A 10,743-nucleotide genomic window follows, 5' to 3' on the forward strand; every position below is an offset into this window, starting at 1 on the left:
TTTTTTTTATGAAAATTCTATGTGTTTTTTAATGTCAAGGGCTGAGTTACTTTTGAAAAATATTGTACATTTGAGAAGAAAACCATAGCAAATCAGAGAGGTTTTTATTGTGTAGTAAAATGTAGCCTCCATAGATTGGTATTTAACTTGGTTTTAGTCAAGAAAATAAAAACCTCTCTGATTTCTGATTTATAGTCTCTGCAAGTAGAAGTGGGCTGTTACCTGAAACAGTATTTTAAGGAGATAAAATACCAGGCTGAATCAATATAAAAAAAAACTGTGTAACACAAGGAAAATGTAATTGCAGATGCAACACATTCTTGTTAAGGCGAAGTTCTTCCATCCCTTAAAGCATGACTCAATTTGATTACCACAGTGACACCAAGCCCTTATCTTAGTGGAGTACAGAGTCAAGGGAATAACAATCCAATCTAGGAAAAGTGGTTAATTTTTCTAGGTTTCACCAGTAGCGTCTGGTGGCAGCTAGTCAAAGTTTGAAGATGGAGCTCAGAAACTAAACCTGGCTGCCATGTGGCAGTAAAAGTAATGGAGACACCATTCATATCGCTTTCCAATGTGTTTTAATTTCATAGATAGGACTTCACAATTTACATAAATATAAATATATTATTAACCTTCTTATGACATGTACTGTGAGCAATTTTCATTCTTTTACCACGACACAGTCCTCTTTCAAACAACCTTACATTAAAAACAAACGGCTCTACTCTATGATAAAACAAAGAATATAAATTGGCCTGTGAGGTGCTCACTGTATATGGAACAGTTTTGTGAATAGGACTATGAATGCCTCAGAAAATGTTTACGTTTTTACAGAACATGATTTATGTGATTGATTTGAATTGTAATTTTGCGACATATTATTTTGAATGTATACGATATAGTTAAGGCAGCTGTAAAACGCAACCACAGTTAGTTTCCATAAGCCATTTGGATAAATGTAATATTTATTTCAAGATGTTCTGGGCATCTTTCCAAGGTTTGGCAATGTAAAAACAACTACTTCTTTTATCTGAATCATTCATACAAACCACTTTATCATCCCCGCCCATCCATTTTCGGGTTTCCATGTTCGAGTGTCTCTTTACATTGACAAAGTGATCACTGCTCCTCAAGCCAGGAAGGCTTGTCAGAACCCGGTGGCTTCAATTTCACGTTGAACTGTCTGAGAGTCTGTTCAAGCTGCTGTTGGTTTCCAGCGAAATACGCAGAGACAGCATTATGAAACAGTAGGAGCTGCTTGTGCATCACCTTTACCTGGAGAGTTAAAATATTAAAACTAAGTAATATTTGTGACTCATGAATTTCAAAAGTTGATTTCAACATGGTACCTTATTCTCCTCCAAAAATTTGAGCTTGACGCTGACATCACTGTGTAGTCGTTCATACTTGTCTTTATGGATTTGGTACTGCTGTTGAGCTATCTCAATGCGCACCATTGCTGCAGCGTCCCGTGGACCCACACTCATCTCCTCCAGGTCAGTTCTATAGGCATCGAACTCCAGTCTGAAACATCAATACTCATAAGTATAAGCTGATTCAATAAACCTAGCATAAAAAATAAAAAAATAGAAATTCTCCTTGATATACAGGCTGCAAATCCCTTAAAGGGGTCATATGATGCGATTTCAATTATTCTTTTCTCTCCCACGCTCCCATATAGCTACCTCACTATGTGGGAAGTTTTGCATAATGCCACCCAAAATGTGAAAGCGAAACTACTTTGTTTGGCCTTCCAAAAGAGGACGATGTCCGCCAGATCATGTCTAGAGCTGATCCATGCTGGGCACTGAGGAAATGAATCAACTTGGCGCTGTGGATCGCCATATCAGCTTTCACCGTGGCCGAAGCGGAGTCCAGCCCGCCGCCACACACTCGAGCCCATGATGTGACGCTGTGTTTCATTGTGAAAGTGAATCAGTGGTTAAGTTGTATGGCGCGTTACGCAACGCAATGCGTAAAAAGACAGTATAAGTCATTAATAAATCATGTCCCCACTGGATGCAACAAATGTCTCATTTGTAATGGATGTTATGGTTTTTGTCTCATCGCACCAAGTATGTAAAGGGGCATAACATTTCTGTCACACGCTTGAGGTATTTGGCCAACCACAACGCACTGGATAGTTGGCCAATTAGAGCACACCTCGCTTTTTAGAACGATGAGCTTTGTAAAAATCAACGGGTTTCAGAAAGGCGGGGCTTAGAGGAGAAACAATAGTGTACATTATGATATACTTGTCTTCTGCAACAAATGTAGAAAGTCTTTGATCCATCCTCATTTGGGGGGTTCTTAGCTTACCAAACAATTACATATACAGATTGAAAAAAATAGAAATTATTTTTATTTATATATATATATATATATATATATATATATATATATATATATATATATATATATATATATATATTAGTGCTGTCAAAATTAGCGCGTTAACGCATTCGATTAATTTGAAATATTTAACGCGTTAAAAAAAAATAACGCAATTAATGCGGTTGCAGTTTTTTTTATTTCCAGTTGTGGCCTATGTGTGTTCAACTTGCAAAGAAATATGGATAAGACCAAGGAAGGACTTTTAGACGGAAAGTTTCAGTATAAAACTCTGCCGGATTACTCTTCAGTCTGCCACAAGAAACATTACTATTCATTTAGTCTGCCACAAGAAACAGCAACATTAAAATCATGAACTCAAATGTCATTGTTTAAAAAAAAAAAAAACAATGACTGTAACAGTGCGTAAATCAGACCTTTCTGTAACGCTAACGTTAATAAGCTTAAACGAAAATAACAAAATAATAGTGTAGCGGAGTATTTTTTGTACACAGTGCCGCGAACTGTCAATCACTCCCGCGTGCATCACTGTCCTCCTCAGCTGCAGCAACTTGCGCTCTCTCTCTTCATCAAGCTTTAAAACAAAAAGGGGACAAAAAGATCATATTGTCTTTGTGCATAGGCTATAGATTAATTAGATAAATGAATATCTAAATTTGTGCCTTGCCGTCTACGGTATTTTTTTAGAGCTTAGAAAAAAGATGCTGCAGCCAATGAACAGCCAGCGGGCTGGCTGCAGGACAGTTTTTAATGTTTATCAGACAATAAATACTCAAGATTTTGCTTTAGTATAACTCACAACGAGTTTCACACACCTTCTCCGGCCACGTTGAGTTGTTGACACTTAACAGTGGGAAAAGCGACACATGCGCTATTCACTTGTATAACTTAAGGGTGAATGGGTAATGTAGTTTCTGCTCTGGGTGGGATGAATTAGGAAGCTTGCATTGTGAAGGGCGCTCTGAAAATCGGCAGTGCAGGTAAAAGATTAAAACCTCTATTAAAACAGATGTCCAAATGAGCGTACCGGTACGCTACAAGCACGTTCTGGGCGCACGGAGAGGTGGCGGTACGCTCAAGAGCTATATTTGGAAGTGGCAGTACTGAGTACAGGTGCATACCGGCCCACTTAAAGCACTGGCAATGACTATACTTTGGAATTTTTTTGCAGTCCACTTAGAATTCAACATGGAAATCATTTTTGTTTTTTATTGGCATTGATTGTTTTGAAATTCAAATGGTACTTACATGCCTGTGTTTTTATTTCTGTAATAAATATGGCTTTCAAGCCAACAGTTAATTTGGAGGATATTGATGGTTTATTGCAGGTATGTTGTTTACATGAGAAAATCTGTGTTACAAGTTAAATTTTGAATTTAAATAGTTTCTTTGTCTTGAGTTTACATTAATTATTTACATTTTACATTTACATATCCAAAAAGTTTCAGTCTTTTAATTGCGATTAATCGCGATTAATTTTAAAAAATTGTGCGATTAATTAGTTAATTTTTTTTAATCGATTGACAGCACTAATATATATATATGTATGTGTGTGTGTGTGTGTGTGTGTATTAGAATGTTTATGTTAATTTGATTAATCAATCTGTACATTGTAATTAACTGGCACAATTTTTGTTAGCCCTAATCTAACTTAAGCAGATATTACAAAAGTTACTTATGTAACATGCAACTCATTATATCAAATGTTTGATACCTTGCATTCTCATACATCTTGATGGTCATGAGTGTGTCCTCCATGGTTTTGTTGACTAGTGTATTAATGCTGGACACAAAGAAATTGATGGCACCCAAGAGCGTCTCTCCATTTTTGCATAGCAGTCTTTGTGTCTCTGCATTATAGCCAAACTCATCCTGGAAAAGTAAAAAAAAAAAAAAAAAAAAAAAAAAAAAATAAAATAAATAAATAAGGTTTAGGATAATGTTATTTATACAGCTATAAAATCATCAAATAGAGTAAAGGCATATTCATGTTATACTAAAATTTTGTGGAAACAAATATTTTCAGACATTTAGAGAAATTTATATGTATGTATACATGTAAGCTGCTATGCAATGAAAGCAAAATCTACTCTAAATATAAATGTATAATACAAGATACTGTTTTGGACAGTACGTCTTTTTTGACTTACTGAACTATGTACAAGGCAAAAAAGTGCAGCTAATTCTTTCGTTTGCAAAAACCATTTAAAATGGGACACTATGTTAAGATTCAGTGGCGATATGTAACCTAATGGCCAAAAAATATTAGTACCTGCAGTTCTGGAGATTTCTGGCTAAGATCAGCAAAGGTGTCTCCAAGAGCCTGTTGAGTCTGCACCATGTTGTAGAAATGGCTGGTGAGCTCACGTGCTAGTCTCAGAATTTGCTCGTACTTCATCTTAGTCTCTCTTAGCACATCAATCTGAGCCTCAAGCTCCAGGTCCACCGTCTTTGTGCCACGACCGAAGCGCTCCGAAAACATCTGCTTTGTGCACTGGTGAAGAAGAGAAGGCAAGATACTGTACATATAAATCCCTACAGTACACAGTTTATCTTTATAAAGCCTAAATACCTACATAAAGCATTTAAAAAAATACTTGTGATCAGTAAGTAAATGAATAAATTAATACTTTTATGAAGCAAAGACAAGTTCGATTGCTCCAAGGTGACAGAAAGACATTTTAAATGATACAAAATTCTTAACTTTTATATATTTTCTAGTCAATGAAGGATCCTAAATGTAAATCACAATTTCCTAAAAATATAAAGCAGCACAATAGTTTTCGCCATTAATGTTTCCTGAGAACCAAATCAGCATATTAGTATGTAGAATGGAGTAATGATTTTGAATATTCAGTTTTGTCATAACAGCAATATATAAATTGTAAAATCTGTTAAAGTAAAAAAAAAAAAAAAACACATTTAAATTTTTAATAACATTCCACAATAGTAAGTTTTTTTATACTGTATTTTTGAACAAATTCTGTCTGTGAACATTTAAAACATGAAATTACTGTACCTTGTACGTGTTAATGCTCCACTTTTTCACACTGTCAAATTTCTCAACAGCTACTCCTCTTGTGGCCTCCTCTGACATCATGGATGGGTTGCTGTTACTGTGGTGCATGCTGGGAGCTGAGAGTACAAAATGTAGGTACTTTTATTATAAATAGGGGACCATAACAAAATACACAATATTATTTCATTCTGGTTTTGAATATCGCCGGTTGTGTCTATAAAGGTCACAACAATGACTTCATAGACATCTCATGTAATAGAAATTCTTTGCATAACCAGTCATCTTTAATTCCTCAGACTGGAAAATGAATAGGGACAAGAATAAAAGGTGTGATGACAGTAAATGAGTAATGACTGATAAATAAGGGCTGAAAATGTTGCTGGCAGTGACAGGAGGGGGTGGAGTCCCTGAGATACCTGGGTAATGTCCTGGCTGGTTTGCTATCCGACTGGAGGCTGAATGGCTGGGAGTGATGCCCCTGGATTTGGAACGGATATCTGAAATGAATGAATAACAGTGGACGGGTGGAGGAATGGGATGGAGGTTTAGTTTAAGTGAAAGGCCATTAGGGAAATTGCAACATTTAGTGTTTTGTGGTAATACGGATGAGTAATGCACATGAACTGGGTGGTACGATGATTATTCTGGAGTGGAGATTTTAGTAAACATAATCAAATGCATAATGATTTCATAGACTGAATAATCAAAATTGATCAAAACAACAATAATATTGGTGATTATGATGTATACATGAAGCATTGTGATGTTTTAACAAAAATGAACAGTGGATGCTTAAAAGGAGAAGTGTTATTAAGGAGGTTTATTTAGGACAAGGTGACCAAAAGAGATGAAAATGGCATCTTTTTTAAATGGTTAGGTGATAAAAGTTAGAAGTAGAGGATGAAACGAATGAAAAACAAGAATGCTGCTAAAAGACTGACTTTGTACAGTGACGGTCAGCATAAATGTGTAAAAAACTGTATACACAAACTACCATTGGTTGGCCAGATTTTTTTCAATGTTTTTTCAAAGTTTCTTATGATCACTGAGGCTGCATTTTATAAAAAACTGTAAAAACTGTTCTATTGTCAAATATTACTTACATTTACATTTAAATAGTGTCACATATTTAGAAAATTAAAACTTACACTTCTCGTCAGTTTTCAATATATAAAGTCATATTCAACTAAACTGTTTTAATTACTTCACAAATTTCAGAGGACAATAACAACATAAAGGCTCTTCTGATAAACTGACCAAACAGAATGGATATTAAAATGACACAACATATCAAATTAATTTATATAATACATACAGTATTTTTTAAATCCTCATGGACCGCCACTGACTGCGTCAGTTAGGTTTGTATTCTAGTATCTCTATTAGTGCTGTGTTAATGTGTTAAGGCCAGTCATGTTATTGAGCATAAAGAAACACCATTAAAGGAATTATTGTGCATTCCACACATATATAAATCAGCTCACAAACATTTTTGTTACAAACATGTCTACAGTCAATTTAAAACAAACAAGAGGTTTATGTTGCATGAGCAAACATGCATCCACCATGCGACTGTCCTCAGCTCCCTGTAGAAAAAGCCAAACGTTTGCTGTTAAAATGCTGACAAACACATTTTACACCAGGAGAGAGAGAGGACGCTGTAGGGACAAAGATTCTAAAAGAAGATCTTCTGTCAAGTTAGCATGCATATACAATACACAGACACCTGGTTTGGGCGCGTTGCCGCATCTTCTGTCAAAATACTCCGGGTTGAAACGTATAGCTGGTCCTAAACATATACGTCAGCAGAGATGTAAGCTGAACCTTGCCAGGCACATGACTTAGATGCTGCATCAGATCAGATCAGAATCGGACACTTGTCTTTACCTTTGATGGAACTGGTGGGTATGATGCCCTCCGCTGCCCCTCCGTAGCCTCCAGACACAATGCTGGTTTCATTCAGGTTTGGTCCAGACACCATCACCTGCTGCAAGTCCTGAATATGATGGGATTTACAGTAATATTACAGAAGATTACAATCTCTAGCAAAGAGAAAAAAAACACATTTACCACAAACTGGGCACACTAGGTGGGGAAAAAACATGTGGGTATCAAAAGTGAGGATGAAGCAGTATTATTTATATACTTTTATAATGTTTATAAATTGTTTTTATTAATATATTGGATTTTTTTATTAATATTTTTTGTATTTTCAGTTTTCATCTTCATTTTGCTTTGTCATTTTTTATGTGCTGCTGACACAACTATATATATATATATATATATATATATATATATATATATATATATATATATATATATATATATATATATATATATATATATATATATATATATATATATATATATATATATTCCCGATTAGCTTTAATTTATTTTAGCTTTTCTGTTCATTTTGATTACATTTTATGTCATCTTGTTCATTTACCAACAATTATTTTGTAAGGTTTTAGTTTTAATCAACAATTAGAAGACTGGGATGATGACAAGAAAAAATAAGCACACAAAATTCAAAATTATCCTTTAATAACCATTTCTAGTGTTCATATACTAGACTAAAAACTTATTTTTACTTAAAAATACAGACTTCTATTAATATTAAAGCCCTGCCTTCTCAAAACCTTTAAAAATGTCGATTCAAAAAGCTATCAATCAACTAGACATTCTTAGTTCAAGGGAAATCCTATTAAGAAAAGTCACTATAAAACATATGCAAATTAATCTACTGTATTTGCATGACTGTTTTCCAGGTCTCTGCTTGACTTTTCTGTTCCAGTAAACAGCTCCTGTTTATAATAATCCTACACCAACATTTGCCCAAACCCCACGATAAGTCAATGACTACTATGTGTGCAACTATGCAAACCATCAACCACACTAAATCAAAGGGAATGGGGCTCCAACGTACAGGGACACCCACAAACTCTCCCTCACCATGTTCACTGGCAGTGTGCCTACAATTTCATCTAAGCTCCCATCAATCTGTGCACCCTGTGACATGAAGAAACATAAAATGTGAAGACAGTGTCAAAAAAAGATGGTGAGACAGATACATACAGAAGACAAAAATGTGCTGAAATAACGGAAAACAACAGAGTCGCACGACTTAAATTAACAGGGTCTATATTTACAACAGCTCATTAATGTGTGACTGAGCCAACCGTTCAAGGCCTCTCAGAGCCTGCCACACGATATCCACAAGAACACATTTCACATCGCATTCAGGTGCGGTTCGTGGCATAACTGAATGGCAGGCCTGAAAATATGATGTTGATTTTCCTCAGGTTTGGTGGACAGTGGATACTCACCTGCTCAAGACTGTCATCCTCAGCCGTCCTGCTGTCCCCATTACTGTTGATGGGGATTTCCATAGTGGCGGCTTTGCTCAGAATACTATCTGTCATGATGAATATCTGCAAGAAAAGACACATTGCAGATGAATACGACTGACAGACAGACAGACAGACAGACAGACAGAGAGAGAGAGAGAGAGAGAGAGAGAGAGACAGCCCTAGATAAACACATACATAAATATAGACAGATATAGAAGAAAGAAAGAAAGAAAGAAAGAAAGACCAAGTGAAACATAGACATGTATATTCTCATCTACGTTTCACTAGGCTTATCTATATACTGTATGACAAACAGTTATTTGCATCTGTCTATATTCTTGTCTATGATTATTTAGGCCTGTCTATCTATCTATGATAAACAGACAGAAATATAGACATATAGAAGTAAGAAAGATGGACAGAGACAGATATTAAGAAAGAAAGCAAAACAGACAGGCAGACAGATAGATAGATAGAATTAAGAAATACAGCTAGATAGATAGATAGATAGATAGATAAAATTACAATAACTGTTTATATTCTTAATACACGTGGTATATATATATATATATATATATATATATATATATATATATAGTAAATGGGTTTAAGGAAGCATTATGCGTTTTAATATACGAGAAAAATAATAGAAGAATATTAAATAAATTGACAATACCAGATACACAAAGGACGTTTTACCATAAAATCAATATTATATACATTACATGCTACAGGCCAGCCGTTAAACACTGGGCACGCAAAAACAGACAAGCCGATTATGTACAGTAGGCATCGGTTGAAACTGTGCCCTGAACCGAAGGTGTCGGGACGGATTACACTCGGTACTACAGTCAGTGTGAACAGACGCCATGACGCGGTTCAGCCGGAGCAGCTACGTGTCACACCGGGACAGACACAAGAGAGGATGCTGGACCACGGATCCATCTGCTGCAGCTTTACTTGCCTGTTTGCCGTCTCAACCGCTGAACCGAACCGCCCGCACCGCATTTAAGATTATTCCATGATGACAATGCGATTTGTGTGTGTTTTTAATGGATGTCTGGAGGGCAAATAATCTCCACAGGCTCTGTCAATCCTCTTGGTCGCTCGGTAACGCAAATCCTCTGTTCTCTCCAAACGGAAGTGACGACGTGACATTCTTCAGGGTTACTGCAGCGTCGCCGCATTACTTAGGAATAAACATCCATGCCTTTATACATTTTCACACAAAATATATTCCAAATAGAATTAATAATTTGTGCAAAGGTTAAAAGTGACAACGTAGCTTAGTGATTAATAGAGGTTTTCTGCTGTACTCAGTATAACCAGGAGGTGTCAGTATTATTTCAGAAACGTGAGCATCATTTGGACAGGGCTCTGGTGAATACTGTTGGGTGAATAGCGCCAGTTGTTGTTGTTAACCCATTACTGCTGTAACTGACTGAAAGCATTCTCTCTCAATAATTGTGCAAAATAATATGTATGCATATACACATACGTTACATATATTGATGTATTGTTATTTGTACTAATTATTTATTTACATTTTAATTTATATAGCATCACATGAGGCACATTTTTAGGTACCTGACTTTTTTATGTTTGTTTTTACAGTTTTACATTTGACCAACAAAGTCTGATCATCCACAAGACTACTACAGTATATGCATACAATTTTAGTCTATGCACATGTCTCCTTTAATAAAGATTAAAGATCTACATGCTTTGTATTAGTCTCTGCTATGAACCGAGTTGAGATCTGAGTTAATATAATTCTTTAAGACTTTTCCCAGAAGACAATAAATCATAATATCTATGCAGATCATTTAAACAACAATTTTCTGTCTTACAGAATAGGACACATGAGTATTGATGGTTTAGATAAATGTCTATTTTGTAATTCAAGAAAGAATTTCTAAATCAAATTGGATAAATATACTTTGCATACAGTACTGCCATTATTTAAAACTAATTGATTAAACCAAGTCCAGAAGCTGCATTGTTATACACATACAT

The 10,743-nt window shown here is 35.4% G+C and overlaps 1 protein-coding gene across 6 annotated transcripts; it reads right to left on the reverse strand.

The window, feature by feature from the left end:
* Window positions 1-564: 564 nt before the first annotated feature.
* LOC127973183 (arfaptin-2-like) lies at window positions 565-9,942 on the reverse strand. Of its 6 annotated transcripts, XM_052577324.1 has the most exons (11): window positions 9,692-9,942; window positions 8,704-8,808; window positions 8,330-8,386; window positions 7,262-7,370; window positions 7,101-7,163; window positions 5,791-5,871; window positions 5,375-5,490; window positions 4,628-4,849; window positions 4,070-4,227; window positions 1,353-1,527; window positions 565-1,278 (listed from the first exon to the last, which is right to left on the reverse strand). In XM_052577324.1, exons 2-11 carry the CDS (start codon window positions 8,797-8,799, stop codon window positions 1,123-1,125), a joined length of 1,233 nt encoding a protein of 410 aa, XP_052433284.1. In that variant the 5' UTR covers window positions 8,800-8,808; window positions 9,692-9,942; the 3' UTR covers window positions 565-1,122. The 6 variants fall into 6 exon arrangements, with proteins under 6 accessions (XP_052433284.1, XP_052433285.1, XP_052433286.1 ...); XM_052577325.1 differs by lacking the exon at window positions 8,330-8,386 and having other exon boundaries at window positions 9,692-9,940; XM_052577326.1 differs by lacking the exon at window positions 7,101-7,163 and having other exon boundaries at window positions 9,692-9,938.
* Between the last annotated feature and the right edge of the window lie 801 nt (window positions 9,943-10,743).

This window comes from Carassius gibelio, chromosome B15 (assembly GCF_023724105.1).
Source record: "Carassius gibelio isolate Cgi1373 ecotype wild population from Czech Republic chromosome B15, carGib1.2-hapl.c, whole genome shotgun sequence".
NCBI classification, from domain to species: Eukaryota; Metazoa; Chordata; class Actinopteri; order Cypriniformes; family Cyprinidae; genus Carassius; species Carassius gibelio.

Bases quoted from the DNA above. Each gene is read 5' to 3' on its own strand.
- LOC127973183 (XM_052577324.1), bottom strand. From the start codon at position 8,799: ATGACAGATAGTATTCTGAGCAAAGCCGCCACTATGGAAATCCCCATC. The intron at 4,850-5,374 runs GTACAGTAATTT...CTTCTTCACCAG, and splicing joins GGAGCATTAACACGTACAAG to TGCACAAAGCAGATGTTTTC. The intron at 4,228-4,627 runs GTACTAATATTT...TTACTTTTCCAG, and splicing joins AGAAATCTCCAGAACTGCAG to GATGAGTTTGGCTATAATGC.